Source organism: Vicia villosa, linkage group LG3 (assembly GCF_029867415.1).
Source record: "Vicia villosa cultivar HV-30 ecotype Madison, WI linkage group LG3, Vvil1.0, whole genome shotgun sequence".
Taxonomy (NCBI): Eukaryota; Viridiplantae; Streptophyta; class Magnoliopsida; order Fabales; family Fabaceae; genus Vicia; species Vicia villosa.
The window spans coordinates 68,234,329-68,249,739 of NC_081182.1; the positions used below are offsets into that span (position 1 = coordinate 68,234,329).

At 34.9% G+C, this 15,411-nt stretch overlaps 2 protein-coding genes across 5 annotated transcripts; one reads left to right on the top strand and one right to left on the bottom strand.

Moving 5' to 3' along the window:
- Positions 1-78: 78 nt before the first annotated feature.
- On the bottom strand, positions 79-3,637 carry LOC131661777 (uncharacterized). 4 transcript variants are annotated; one of them, XM_058931402.1, is made up of 10 exons: positions 3,361-3,637; positions 3,101-3,203; positions 2,848-3,001; positions 2,675-2,774; positions 2,479-2,594; positions 2,196-2,387; positions 1,601-1,873; positions 1,078-1,298; positions 604-819; positions 79-395 (listed from the first exon to the last, which is right to left on the bottom strand). In XM_058931402.1, exons 1-10 carry the CDS (start codon positions 3,441-3,443, stop codon positions 279-281), a joined length of 1,575 nt encoding a protein of 524 aa, XP_058787385.1. In that variant the 5' UTR covers positions 3,444-3,637; the 3' UTR covers positions 79-278. The 4 variants fall into 4 exon arrangements, with proteins under 4 accessions (XP_058787385.1, XP_058787384.1, XP_058787386.1 ...); XM_058931401.1 differs by having other exon boundaries at positions 3,101-3,206; positions 3,361-3,636; XM_058931403.1 differs by having other exon boundaries at positions 80-395; positions 2,675-2,732; positions 3,101-3,206; positions 3,361-3,636.
- Positions 3,638-7,723: 4,086 nt separating this feature from the next.
- On the top strand, positions 7,724-13,880 carry LOC131661779 (galactinol--sucrose galactosyltransferase-like). The gene is made up of 3 exons (XM_058931406.1): positions 7,724-9,133; positions 12,358-12,903; positions 13,037-13,880. The coding sequence occupies exons 1-3, from the start codon at positions 7,859-7,861 to the stop codon at positions 13,598-13,600; spliced, it is 2,385 nt and encodes a 794-aa protein (XP_058787389.1). The 5' UTR covers positions 7,724-7,858; the 3' UTR covers positions 13,601-13,880.
- The last annotated feature ends 1,531 nt before the right edge of the window (positions 13,881-15,411 follow it).

A 15,411-nucleotide genomic window follows, 5' to 3' on the forward strand; every position in this document is an offset into this window, starting at 1 on the left:
CCATGACGCTACATTCAAAAGTAACTCTAATCAATTTATGTAATTTGGATAGTTTGAAGCATAACTGTCATTAATAGGAAAAATAGAAAATCTCACGTCCTTAAACTTATCAAATTAAAGATTATGTCCAACTGTTGTGTTGAGTGGAATCAATTTTAGAAACAAAAATATATCTTTCTCAAAATCCCAGACACCTTTTATAGAGATATATGTACAACAAAACATAGGCTACATTGGTCTGGTGGATGGAGGTATATTTCTCTAGAGCTGCCGCAAAATTAGCCTTGACCCTTTTGAAAATTTCGATGAGGCCATCCCAAGCCTGCACTGCCAGTGTTTCCAACTGGTTGAATAGGTTCCACCATGCCCTTTGTTGAGTTGCCAAGCCCTTCTCCCTGCACAAGGATGAAAAAGCAGTAACTATAGAATGGTAATTGACTATGAAAGAAAAATCATAAAGTCGACTCCTCCAAAGTAAATTAAGTATGAAGTAAGAAAATCAGTGTTTGTTAATAGGAAAAACTTCAACAATGTAATAATGATCAAGAATTTCATTTCAATAAAGAAAAATGGAACATTTTCCACTTGAGAAGTTATCCATACCTCCTTCCAGCCCATGCCTTCTAGAAGTTTCCTGGCATAACTACCCGGTCCAAATGACATCTTCAAGGCCTCTTCTTTAGCTTCTTGAGGACTAGCATCAGGTGATGGTGGCGTATCATAACCACCACCAAGATTCTTCTGTCCTGGACCCACACCAAAGCCACCATGCAAGATTCTTCTTTCTGCCGCACGATCTCTGTATTGACTTTTTATTTGCTGGCATAATAAAACAGTAAATGAGTAGAAGGGAGATATAAATTAAGACTACATGTTATATTGTTATCCCTCCCCTTTGAGATCCCTTCAGCTTCCATAATCAACAAATCATGACAATTAGAAGACAGTTGTTACATATGTTTTACATCCATGTCTATTACTAGAACTATCATTTATTTACGTTTCTCTGTAAGTTGGACATCCATCTATTATACAACAAAAAGCAGCAAGTAATTGTCAGATTTCAATATTACACACCTTGGATGCAGAAAGTTGACTTGGCAACATAGGCAAATCTTTCTCTGTAGAAATTTCATTTGAAGTGGATGGAGTACTTTCACTGGACTTGGAGACAAGTGCGCTATTTGTATTAGATGATATCTGAGGAAAATCCCAATTTTTTGTTGGATCGGAAGAATCATAACTTGATAATGAAGCCACATATCTTGCACTAGGATTTCGCAATCTATACACTTGTCCTGATAAAAGAGCATAGCAAGAAGCCGTATTCAGTCCAGGGAGTACTTCTAGTACTACTACAGAAAAATCCCAATATCGCTTCATTTTAAAACTTCCAAAGTTAGCACCATCCCAGTTGCTTATAAATTAGAACTTGTCCATGATTCTAAAATGAAATTTATGTGTAACAAGGCTAAAGAGGAATAAAATTTTTAAATTATATATGGCCGCCTCTCATGTCACAACGTACATAATACCATTAGCTATATCCCATGGCATGGAGAAAGATATGCACGGGCAAGTATAAGAGCAAAATGCAAACCTGTTTTGACGCGTACCAGATCGAGATGCACTTCACATATTGGAGCAGATTTAAATTTCTTTTCACCAGATGAGATAGATGGATGTCGCTTTGCAGATTGTTTAACCAGTCTTCCAACCAACTTTGCCACCCTACTCTTTTCATCTTTTTTGGAAGCTCTAACCATTTCCCAATCCCACAAGTCCACAGCTGGAAACTCTAAAACCAAATCTTTCCTTGATTCAGTGACTTGACCATACTGAGCTCTCCATTTTTCTTCATCAAACAACATGCCTATAATGGTTTGCATCAAATATGAACATAAGCGGCATGCAATCTCACTCATGGAATGATAAAATTATTATAAAATCCATGCAAAGAAACACTAGCATTGAATAGGGAACTCGAGGCAAAGTTGATTACTGAATATACAAGGAAACGAGCTCCTGTAGATACTTGAACCTTGTTCTTGTGGTGAACTCATAGTGCACATCATAATGATTTATTTGGCAAATCATTTCTAAGTATATAGAACATAGACTGAAATAGCACGTGCTAGTAGTCGTAGACACAAGCTTTAGGATGATTATTTAGATATGTGAGCAAAGGGAAATACCTTCATCTAGGGTACTTGTATCAGCTATGTGATTTTCATCCTCTGTATCTGGGATCCACTCACCTTCTTCAAGTTCATACATATCACTGTAAGCTACGACTTCATCTACAATTCTTTTATCATCAGCCATGCCGTTTTCATCCTCCAGACCTGTGTTCCATTCGCCTTCCACTTCATAAGTGTTGCTGTAAGCTATACAATGAGAAACATATGCATTTAGGAGTGATCTCAGTTATCACTTTTTTTTACAGAAAAGTTGCGTAGGTTACGAACAAACCATTACCTTCTAACGCGGAGTTATATCCATTGGTTTCCACGGGCACTGTCACTGTATCAGCAGCACTGAGTGCTACGTTGTTGTAGCCAGATAAGTAAAGGTCAATCAGTGTATCCTCCAACCTGTTTGTTAGCAAAATGATTAATTCCCTGAATTTTTTTGAACTTGTTATCATAAAAAAATTAAGAATGTGGGAGGATACCATTCTGATGGTGGTGGAGGGTTTTCACAAGTTGGACTGTTGGTGGAGTTCGGGGCATCTATTACAAAGACATCTACATACTGTAACATTGTCGACAGAACTATCCTTGATAACATGAACATCGACGTTTTAATAAAATAAAACAATACAGTTTGCAGGTTAACATCACTTACCAACCGCTGCTTCCTTGGCCAAGGTTCCGGCATCTTGGTTAGTTTCAAATCCGTAACCGATAAAAGAAGGGCAATTCTCGTTGTTAATGTCATGTACTTTCCAAGGGCTTTCGGGTTTGGTTTCCTTGCATACATATGTTTCTTCACAATTATCCTAAGATACATGCAATAAAACTTCGATCACCAACTTGAAAATTGAAATTACAACTATTCATCTAAAGGTAATGTAAAGGAATTAGAAGGGTAAACCTACCTTATTGGAATCTAAAGGTACATAATTTCCATCTTCAAATTTGTAATAAACACCGTCAGTGGTGCTATAGTACCAACCAGCATTAGGGTCATGATAAAATCCACTACTGCACAATAAAACTAGTTATATTCAAGATTCACATGTAATGCAAATGATTACAAATAAAATCAGAAAAATCATGGTTTCATGTAAAATATACAAGTTTTATAATTGAAATTGATTCATGAGAAGCATTGATTGAAATGAAGGGAGGAAGGAACCTGGCGTGGAAGTAAAGCTGCGAACTTTCGTCCCAAACAAAGACAGAATCGCTATTTTCCGAATTTTGAAGTTCTGGATCCATAGATTCTGTGATTCAGTTGCTGAATTGCGGTTCTTCCCCGTCTTAAGCCAGTTCTTGAGCTCAATACCAAGCACGCAATGTCTTCGATGAGAAAATATGGTAGACAATTCCTTGGAAGTAGAAGCTTCGTCTGTTTGGTTTCATTTCAAGAGGAAGAAAAAAAAAATTAAGAAAGGGTCTAATGAGAATCTTCATATCTAAAATAATTCAAATAAATATTGCAAACTCACAAAGCTGAAAGTTATTTCATGTTTTTGGGTCTCTTTTTGTAAAAAAATTGCTCATATATGATGTTAGATTCGTGGTTATAAATTTGGGTTTTCGCTGGGGTGACCCCATAGGGAGTTGCGTAAAGAAAAAACCTAAATTTTTACATAATTCAAATATTTTTTTTTATAAAAAACATATTTTTTATTTATTTGAAACACAACTTGTGATCACAACTCAACCCAACTCATAAATGACTGAGTAAGTTTGGTTCGATTTTGATCATATAATTGTGGGTTGAACGATGAACTCAACTCATTAAAATCTAAACGAGTTAGGTCAAATTCGGTCCAACCCAATCCTATGTACATTCCTATGGTCTCTTTTAGTCCCAAACTGACGTGATCGTACAATTTTGAACTATATAAACCATATTTAAATCGGATAGGTTCCACCATCTATCTTGAAGTTAGTTACATTAACAAACTCACATCTATTCATCTACGATCTTTAAGATCACCTAAGTAAATATGACAATTGTGCGGAGCATATCCAGTCTAATCACTCTTTAAATATAAGTTTTAACTTTCATGTATGATCATAATCAATTTACTTATCTAGTAACTACTGGCACACTATCTAACTTAAGTCTTTAAGATGTTTCTTTTGCATGTACCCCATTCATCCAGATAAGTAGTGAAGCTAAAAGTATGAGAGAAAATTACAATGATACGAATGATAAAGCGAATTCCACATCACATATTAGAGTGACTCATTTTGCAACGGCGCCAAAAACTTGATCGGTAAAATAACAAGTGTACTATTTTGCCTCTGTAGTAATAATAGGGAAATTCCCCGAATGTCGATCTCAAGGACTGCACGTTAATATCGAGTTTCAATAGTGGTTCAATTAAACAAAAACTATATTTGGATGTTTTGATTTGCAATTATAAATTAACAATAAATAAAAATGATAGAAAATTGACTAAGTGGTTTTAACAAATATGAGAGCATGCTAGGGTAAAGTGTATGATTTGCCCTGTAATAACCTGAAATTTTGATTTCTTCAACAAGTTCTTAACCTTTAATTACCGCCCTTTAGATTACTTTCCCCTAAGTCCTTTGTGGGAAAACCTTTGAACATTCATCCTAAATCCTAAGTCCTTAGAGAGTTATGATGAAATCAAGCCTTTATGTTATCAAGAGTTAATCGGTAACTATAGGGTATCCCTAGTCCTAGGTGATATCTACTATAGTCTAATCGTACAAAAACCTTAACAACCGCTGTCCAGCTGGTTGTTAATCGTAAATCAATCTTGTTGGTCCAACAAAGAAAGCATAAAAACCTTGTACAATTAAATTAAATAAGAAAACAAATATATTGATGAACTCAAAAATTCAAAATCATTACATAATCAAATCAGGGACACCCCCTAGCATTAGGGTTTAGTTACTCATATTGTTCAAAGAAAACAAAATATAAAATAGAGACATTACAAGAATTGAGATGAAAATTGATCTTCAATCGCTTCCGTTCATGAAAACCTTCTTCTCTCCCAAACCCTTGTTTTCTCCAATCTTCAATCGTGTCTTCTCCTGGCCAAAAAATCCTCTAATTCATCGTTAAAACTCTTCTAAATACTGCAGACTCACTTAGGTTGGTTGGAAGTACCCAAAATGCCCCTTCGGTCAACACTTAATAAAAAATCAAAAAAATCAGCAAAATTAGCGTTTTAGCCAACACTGCCCGTGTCAGGCAACACGGGTGGCCGTGTTGGCCCTCTGAACTTAAATTCTCGAAATCACTCCCAGCACTGTTGACACGGGTGCCCGTGTTAGGTAACACGGGCCGTGTCAGCCCTTAACTTCAGAATTTGGCTTTGAGTTCTTCAGCAAAGTTGTAGCCCTTTTCGTTAGCGAAAATTTGCCACCGGAACCGCATCATTCCGAGTTACGAAGCTCTAGTTATGATCAAAATACTACACGTCTGTCACAATGAGAAACATGCTGAAAATTTCCAGATCTCACACTTGCTAACACGAGCCGTGTCAGCCCTGTGACTTTCATCTCTTTTGAATTTTCTTGGCCACGCCTCATCCTAACACGGCCAGTTTCAGGTGACACAGGTGGTCGTGTCAGACCTCATGTAGCTTGATTTTTCACTTCCTTCGAAAGTCCCATTTTTGTACTTTTTCGCATTGATTTGTCTCGATTTATTCCTTTGAGCCTGCAAATAGTAAAATACACAACCAAAGCATAAAATGTAGAAGAATGAAGTAAAACACTTGACAAAATAAAGCAAAAACGACTAAAATCAACGGTAAATAAACGTGTAAAAACCACTGATCAGTAGTCGACTCCCACGTGGCCTACTTTCTGTCGATCTGCTTCCACATCCTTGGATCCTTACTTAAGTGGACTTTTTTTAGCTTGTAGCCCATACAAGTGGTTCTATAAATAGAACCCTTGTGCCATAGCTTTCATTTGATAAAATTCGATTTTAAACCCTAGCCATATTCTCTCTCTCTCTCTCTCTCTCTCTCTCTCTCTCTCTCTCTCCCCTCTCTCTTCATTCGTAGCAACTAGCTCTGAGATTGAAAGAACTCTGTTTGTGTGGAGTAAATGGAGGAGTTGTTCATGCCTGTGATCTTTCAACTAATTCTGTAGCAAAGGTTTTAATTGATACAAGAGGTGCCTGCTTCTATCATTGATCATGTTCATTTGTAAGGATTGACATAAGGAAAATTTTGTTTACCGCTGCATATCGTATCACGATTTCCCTTCAAGAATAAGTTGGCATACACGATATTAAAGGAACTCCTATAACCAACCAATATGTGACCAACATTAGAACCTGAGATAACAACTCTTACCAATACTGAGATGTAATGGTTTGGTACTGTGTTGGTTAACTCTTCGTCTTAGAAAGATAACAAGATTCTCTTCTTTTTGAGATTTGATTATTGTTAGCCAGTTAGCACATCTATCTCTTTCATTTCTCTTTTTAGGGGTGAAGCACTTTTTGTTTGGAATTCAAAAGTCCACAATGACGATATGTGGATGTCATCCAAGTTGTTGCGTTCCATAATTCGTCTTATGTGGGGGCATTGATATGCTTGTTTTTCCAATAACATAGACTTGCCACAAGGTGCTCATGATGGTGAAAAAATCATCCCATCGACTTAATGTTCTTCTAAACATGACCGACGCGCTCAATGTTTTCTCTAGTGCCACCTACATCACGACAATAAAGGTGTTCTTGGTCCTTTTATTGCATAAGAGGGTTTCACACTTTGGGGGAGGAGTGTGGGACCATATATAGAGGTTTCAGGCTTGATGACTTGAAACTCTTAAGATGAATTTTTTCTGAGTTCTTGAGTATGAAAAACGTCTCTGAATTGAATTTGTCGTGTCGTATTTCCCTATTCTTTGAATCCTTTTAGAAGAACATTGACTTCTTGGTCAAGAGATAATTTTCGTTTGATGTTTATCAGAAATTTGTCATCAAATTGAAGATAGCGTAGAAACATTTGAGAAGTCTCCCATGTTCAACCTTAGATGATATGAATAAACTTTTATCTTCTTGTATTATCATGACAAACTTTGATATAATCACATTTTTTGTATAGTACCCAATGTTGGGGGATGTATGTCCAAACATTTTGACAATTAAGTTAGTGACAATCCTCCGTGCAAGGTTCATAGTTTAGAATAATTAATGTATTTGAATAAGCATCACTTGTTAGACTTTATTCTTAGTGTTTAGGTCCTATACTCTTTTTCGAGGCCTTACATGACTTATAGCAAAACAACGATGAAACAAAATAATGACGGTGAGGATAAATTCACAAGTAATTAAGTACTACATATAAATTTATCCTTAAAATGATTCTAAAAAACAATATCAATGGTAACCAAACACATTCTTTAAATGTAATTAAGATTAAAAATTCAATCTCTATATTCATGGAAGTTATTGTTGATAAATTTACATTCGGTTAACGTCTACTTGTGGAGTTCAATCATAAACAAACACTAAATAAAAGACAAATAACTAGAGCAAGGCTAAAGTCTATAAATACATGTAAGCTTTCTAAGTTAACCATCAAATTAAGCTCGTCTACTACCTCATTTACATTACAAACATTCCTACAAGTTACTTATCCCTGTCATTAAGCTACTAACCTACCTGAATCTCATCAATCACCATGGCACCACCAAGCATAACCAAAACCGCAACCCCCCAAGAAGTAATAAGCATCATCGATATTGGTAATGGTAACTCACCCTTATTCTCCATAACCTTAGACCAATCACGTAATTTCCTTGCAAATGGCCACCCTTTCCTCACCCAAGTCCCACCTAACATAACAACAACAACAACAACCACTCCTTCCTCTTTTCTCAATCTCAAATCCAACAAAGACACCATCACCAACAACAACATGTTGCAACAAGGTTGTTTTGTTGGGTTCAACACCACCGAACCCAAAAGCCACCATGTAGTTCCACTCGGCAAACTAAAAGGAATCAAATTCATGAGCATATTCCGGTTCAAAGTTTGGTGGACAACTCACTGGGTCGGAACAAACGGACACGAGCTACAACACGAAACACAAATGTTAATCCTCGACCAAAACATCTCCCTCAGACGACCCTATGTCTTACTCCTCCCAATCCTCGAAAACAACTTCCGAACCTGTCTCCAACCCGGTCTCAACGATCACATAGACATGTGTATCGAAAGCGGTTCAACACACGTCACCGGTTCCACCTTCAAAGCCTGTCTTTACATCCATCTCAGCAACGACCCTTACCATTTAGTAAAAGAAGCAGTTAAAGTAATCCAAACCCAGTTAGGAACATTCAAAACTCTCGAAGAGAAAACACCACCTGGAATTATAGACAAATTCGGTTGGTGCACGTGGGATGCTTTTTACTTGAAGGTTCATCCAAGAGGTGTACGGGAAGGTGTAAAGTCTCTCACAGAGGGTGGTTGTCCTCCAGGTTTTGTCATCATCGACGACGGTTGGCAATCGATTTCTCATGATGATGATGTAAATGATGATGATTCAGGAATGAACCGAACCTCAGCTGGGGAACAAATGCCATGCAGACTTATAAAATACGAAGAGAATTATAAATTTAGAGAATACAAAAATCGTGGGAACAATGGTTTGGGTGGTTTTGTGAGGGATTTGAAGGAAGAGTTTAGGAGTGTGGAGAGTGTTTATGTTTGGCATGCGCTTTGTGGGTATTGGGGTGGGGTTAGACCTAAGGTGTTGGGAATGGCGGAAGCTAGGGTTGTGGTACCGAAGTTGTCGCCGGGGGTGAAGATGACAATGGAGGATTTGGCGGTGGATAAGATTATGGAGAATGGTGTGGGGCTGGTGCCGCCAAATTTGGTGCAGCAGATGTTTGATGGACTTCACTCTCATTTGGAGTCGGCGGGGATTGACGGCGTTAAAGTTGACGTTATCCATGTAAGTCTTTCAAAATTCTCTTCTTGTAGACTTTTTTTTCATGTAGTATAGGGACAGGAGTTTATTAAAAAAATAAAATAAAAAATTGTGGTTTCAAATTTGGGACCCTGCATCTATCTGATGTTTGCTGCGTATGTTTTTAGGGGTGTTCAAAATCAAACCAACTCAATAGAAAATTGTAAATTAAATCAAACCAAATTGAAACTGCAAAAAATCTTATTTGGTTCGGATTAGTTTGGGTCATCGTTTAACAAAACTGCACGGTTCGGTTGGGTTTGCGGTTTGTATTTTGTGAACCGAACCAAACTGAATCAAACCGCATTATGTTACAACCTAACTTTTACTTAACTCACATTCAACCTAAACTTAAACCTATTATACCTTAACCTTATGATAAGGACAATTTTCTCATCCTTACATATATAATTTCAGTCTCGGTCTTCTCAAATCTCGAATAACATTATCGCACATTCTCTGCCACATACATCTTCTCTCTTCTTCTATAATCTCTACTCTCTTATATTTTTTTTTCACCTTCTCATTTTTATGTAAATGTTCCTATTTCAGTTTCGTTTTATCGCACATCTTCTTCTCTAATCTCTCAACTTTTTTTTCTTTTTCACCTTCACTAATCTCTCGTCTCTTCTATTTTTTTGTTTCATTGTAATAATTTTTATATGTTTTATGCTATTATTTTATGTTTAATATTCCACTTTTGTCTAATTTAAGTTTTACATATTAAATGGGAAATTGTTGTCAAAATATGACGGGTTTTGTTGTTATTTGATAGTGTATGAATGTCTAAATACAAAATTATGTTATCATCTATATGTGTATGTATGACTCAATAAAATATTTATAAAAAACCGAACCAACCGAACCGAACCAAATCGCATTAGTTTGGTTTGGTTCGAACTTTTTTTTAAAAGCCAACAAAACCAAACCAAACCGCACGATTTTTTTTCTTGCGATTCGAATGATTTTTTCGTCAAAACCGCCAAAACCGCACTGCGAACACTCCTATATATTTCTGCATCTAATTGAACTCAACTCACTTAACTAAACTTAGAGTAGTGTGCACCGTTTTTTAATTATTATTTTTAAATTTTTATACACGTAATTTTTTTTTTCATGATGACAATATTATTAGGTAGTGTTTTATAATGTTGGTACACGCATAATTTATGTAGGTGTGTCGGTGTGTTAGGATATGAGAATTACAAATGAGCACGTTTTGTTGTTGTTCTTATGGTCCTAAATTATGATTTTACTCGGTTATGAAAAGGTCCACACTTTACAATTTTTGTAGGGAAAATATACTTACTCGTTCATGGCAATTTGTCTACATTTATTTTGTTTTAGTTTGCAATAATAGTTATACACGACAAAGCAATTTGAATACGATTAACTTAGATTAGTTAGCGGTGGTTCATTTCTTTTAAATTTGTATACTAGTTTGTGACATATTACGATGGACGTGAGGTCTCAAAAAATAACCTTTAGTAATAAAAAAAATTAACTCTAATAGGATAAATTATGGTTGAATCAGTTGGTATATACTATTTCGGTCTGATTTATAAGCAAAATTTTTTTTTTTAGATTTATTAAATAATAAATGTATCTAGTCTACATAAAAGACAAGATATATTTATTATTTAATAAACTTAAAAAGAAAATCTTTGCTTATAAATAAGATCAGAAGAAGTATTAGATTTTGAGTATGATTTAATTCCTTTTACAAAAGCTTGTAAAAAGAGAGATACACCAAAATTTAGTTGGAAGAAGTTGAAAACAAATTTGGTTTTAAGAAGTTAACAAGAACTAAGATATTGTTTATTCTTTTAAAAAATTCAAGAGAAACGAGTAGGTTTGATTTAAAAATTGATTTATTTTATATTTTATTTTAATACAGTTTAATATTTAAGTTATCACTACTGATTTAATGAATTAATTTAATTTGTAATTAAATAATTAATTAAATTAATAAATTAATGTATATAATTACAGTTTATTTTTTTTGGAGAATATCTCATTATATCTCTTGATTCTCTGAGTCACCTGACAAAATTTCAATTATACCCCTGACTTTCGTATATGTATATTCGGAAGCACTTTTTTTAAAACAATTTAGTTTATTCCATAGGTACATCTACGAAAACGTTAAAAACCTAGTGAACGTTAGAAAAATGCAAATCATTTTAGTTTATTAAATTTTCTGGAGATGCATCTACGAAACGTGTTAAAAACAGAGTGTTTCGTAGATGTACGTACTGAATATTCTAAATTTCAATTATTTTAACAAAAATGGAACGTCAAATTATAGTGCAATTTATACGACGTAAACGATGTATTCTTTTGGTGTACTATTTCCCATTGCCTTAGGGTTTAAAAAAATGGAACATCAAATTATAGTGCAGTTTATGCGATGCATACGATGTATTCTTTTGGTGTACTATTTTCCATTGCCTTAGGGTTTAAAAAAATGGAACACCAAATTATAGTGCAGTTTATGCGATGTATGCGATGTATTCTTTTGGCGTACTATTTTTCATTGCCTTAGGGGTTAGTGTTTAGGATTTATGATTTAAAAAAGTAGAATATTAAAATATAACAGAAGGTTCCGTAGGTACATCTATAGAACATTCTATTTTAAACACGTTTCGTAGATACATCTCCGAAAGATCTACTGAACTAAAATAATTTGAAATTTTCCAACGTTCACTATGTTTTTTACTCTTCCGTAGATGTACCTACGAAAAAAACCAAAATATTTTAAAAAAAATGTGCTTCCGGATGTACATCTACAAAGAGAAACATTTTTGACAAAGTGCGTGGTGGATAAGAGACCTAAGAGGCGGGGATAAAGTTTCTCTTATTTTTAACGCAATATTATAGTTTTATGTTATTCATGTATAGCCTAATATATATTATTTCTGTTTTTATTTTTACACATAAACTAGTTGTTTTTGAATATTCATAAAGAAGTAAAATATACTAATATAACACTACTAGATGTAGTTCGGTTGGTATATTTTGCTGTGATGGTAATGTATCTTAGCAAAAAGGAGTAAATTTGAAACACAGGGTATTCATGTGAAAAGGAAATGATAAAATAGGAAAATTGTGATATTTGTTACATCTCTCACATTTATTGATTGTTTTGGAATGGTTCAAAAATATGTGGATCTCATAATGTTAGCATTTGGTTTATTTGCATTTGGCAGTTGCTTGAGTTACTATCAGAGGACTATGGCGGACGAGTTGAACTTGCAAGAGCTTATTACAAAGCACTAACCTCATCAGTGAACAAACATTTCAAAGGCAACGGTGTAATTGCCAGCATGGAGCATTGCAATGACTTCTTTCTCCTCGGCACAGAAGCCATATCTCTCGGCCGCGTAGGAGACGATTTTTGGTGCTCTGATCCCTCTGGTGATCCAAATGGTACATACTGGCTTCAAGGCTGTCACATGGTACATTGTGCCTACAACAGTTTATGGATGGGAAATTTCATTCATCCAGATTGGGACATGTTTCAGTCCACTCATCCTTGTGCCGAATTTCACGCCGCATCAAGAGCTATCTCAGGTGGACCGATTTATGTTAGTGACTGTGTTGGTAATCACAATTTCAAGTTGCTCAAATCTCTTGTTTTGCCCGATGGTTCTATCTTGCGTTGTCAACATTTCGCGCTTCCTACACGAGATTGCTTGTTTGAAGACCCTTTGCATAATGGCAAAACAATGCTCAAAATTTGGAATCTCAACAAAGTAAGACTCAATAACATCTTATCAGTTTTTGTTACTTATACTATTTTATTGACAAATTATATATGACGAGCGCGTTATATACACATGTCTGTTTGCACGCTAGTATTATATATGATACTGATTTTTTTTACAGTATGCGGGTGTTTTGGGTCTATTCAATTGCCAAGGTGGCGGGTGGTGTCCTGAGACACGGCGAAACAAGAGCGCGTTTGAATTTTCACAAGCGGTGACATGTTATGCGAGTCCTGAAGATATTGAATGGTGCAATGGGAAAACCCCAGTGAGCATCAAAGGTGTAGATGTTTTTGCTGTGTATTTTTTCAAGGAGAAGAAACTGAGGCTCATGAAGTATTCTGATAGATTGGAAGTTTCGCTTGAGCCGTTTAGTTTTGAGCTAATGACAGTGTCTTCGGTGAGAGTCTTTTCAAAAAGGTTGATACAGTTTGCTCCGATTGGGTTAGTGAACATGCTGAACTCCGGTGGTGCAGTTCAATCTCTGGAATTTGATGATAATGCAAGCTTGGTTAAGATTGGGGTGAGAGGTTTTGGGGAGATGAGGGTGTTTGCGTCTGAGAAACCAGTTTGCTGCAAAATCGATGGAGTTAGTGTGGAATTTGATTATGAGGAAAAAATGGTGAGAGTTCAAATTCTGTGGCCTAGTTCTTCGACGTTATCCTTGGTGGAGTTTTTATTTTGATCCCTCATGGGATTAACTTGAGATCCCATTTGTGTCTCTGTTTTAAAGTACTTTATATAAGTGTAATGTGTATCTATTTCCATTTTTAATTAACTTTGTGTGTTTGTTATAATAGGATTATGCATATAGGTAGTTAATTAGTTATTTGTTTGTGAAGTAACTAAGTTACTTGTGTTGTAAGCTAACTATAAATTACCAAAGTTTGTCACTTGCATGACAACTTAAATATACTTGTTGTATGCATAATAAAAAGGTAATGGAATTTGATCAATTCCTATCAATTAGTATCAAGAGTTTGGTTAGGTTTCTTGTTCACAAAACATAATCTTTTGGGCGTTGTTTGAGTGCAACCCTCTCCTTAATCTTGTTTGTGTTCATCAACAACTCATTAAGATCTTTCCTCCTTCCTTTTTTGTCCTCCATTTGTTTCAATGCAATGGATGTGAATTCAAATTTGCACCACCTTCCATTCAGAAGTTTGATGGCTTATATGATGATCGAAAAAACCTTATGAAAACTTTGTTGCGATTTAAGAAGTATTGGAGCTTATTGAAAGATGGTTTCAGGGTGGCTCTTACATATAATACACCAGAGCAAGTGAAAGTTGTTGCTGATAGAAGGATTTGAGACTTAAGGGTGAAGAACTACTCGTGGCTCTATATACTTAACAAGTATAATAGGTTTTGATGATAAGAAATGAAATAAAGCAAAATTATCATAAGCATCGTAGAGTGAAGAAAAAGGATTGAAGTAAATCAAAATGTGAGAAGGTTTCGATGTTTGACGCAAGAGAATTAAATGTTAAGAACAACATCAAATGAGTTGAAGTTTAGGCAGGCTCAAATGTGATCTAGTGTCTTAGTTGTTTATATTTGTTTAAGATCATTAATTTGAAATATGTGTGAGTAACTTTCAAAGTACTAAAGTAACGTGTATGTGCGTGCGCGCACACACACAATTAATTTTTTCTTAAACTTCATCTATTTTTGAAATATTCTTAGAAATGTTTTTGGCCCAAAACTTATGGATTAAGAAGCGTACTTAATCAAATAAGAAGTAAAAATTCTCTCTCTAATCGATTAGGACATTTGTCTAATCGATTATGAAGCGAACTTGCCTTATAATCGGTAGAAAAGCCTTTTAACCGGTTGTGCTCCAAATCTAAAAGTTTCTTTCTTAAAATGTTAGGTCATAATAGATTAGCATCGTAGGCTAATCAATTAAGAAGTGGTTTTGGCACAAAATTCATTCTTTTTTTGGCCAATTTTTTACTATATAAGGAGGACTTGTGTTCACTTCAAGATACACAAGAATTCTAAAATATTTGTGTTCTCTCTTACCCAGTCTCTTCTTAAGAAACTTCTTATACACTTAAAATTATTTTAGTATTGAAAGAAAGAAATATTTAGTAAGAGTTGTTCTTGTGTAACTACTATTTAAATTTATTTGAGTTGTAATTGTACATCAAGTGTGACATTCTCTTATAACTCTGATATAACTATAAAGGTTGCTAGTTAAACCTAGGTAAAAACTTAGTGTAGAAGGTTGTGAGTTGATTTGGTCATAAAAGCTTAAGTTATTAGTGTATCTCTTAAGGAGAAATCCTTAGAGACTGAAGTAGGCCGCATGGTTTAAGGCCGAAGTAGTATAAATCTTGGTGTGAACTTTCATATCCCTTATATCTTTATTTACTTTTTATATACTATTTTGCGCTTAAATATCTGCTTCGTTCCTTTTCTAAACTTGAAGTAAAATCAATATTTTTCTTAAAATTTTTTGAAAAACCTTTTTATCATAAATCACCCCCTTTT

Bases quoted from the DNA above. Each gene is read 5' to 3' on its own strand.
- LOC131661777 (XM_058931401.1), bottom strand. From the start codon at position 3,443: ATGGATCCAGAACTTCAAAATTCGGAAAATAGCGATTCTGTCTTTGTT. The intron at 2,388-2,478 runs GTAATGGTTTGT...CTCATTGTATAG, and splicing joins ATATAACTCCGCGTTAGAAG to CTTACAGCAACACTTATGAA. The intron at 396-603 runs GTATGGATAACT...ATCCTTGTGCAG, and splicing joins AAGGCATGGGCTGGAAGGAG to GGAGAAGGGCTTGGCAACTC.
- LOC131661779 (XM_058931406.1), top strand. From the start codon at position 7,859: ATGGCACCACCAAGCATAACCAAAACCGCAACCCCCCAAGAAGTAATA. The intron at 9,134-12,357 runs GTAAGTCTTTCA...TGCATTTGGCAG, and splicing joins TTAAAGTTGACGTTATCCAT to TTGCTTGAGTTACTATCAGA. The intron at 12,904-13,036 runs GTAAGACTCAAT...TTTTTTTTACAG, and splicing joins AAATTTGGAATCTCAACAAA to TATGCGGGTGTTTTGGGTCT.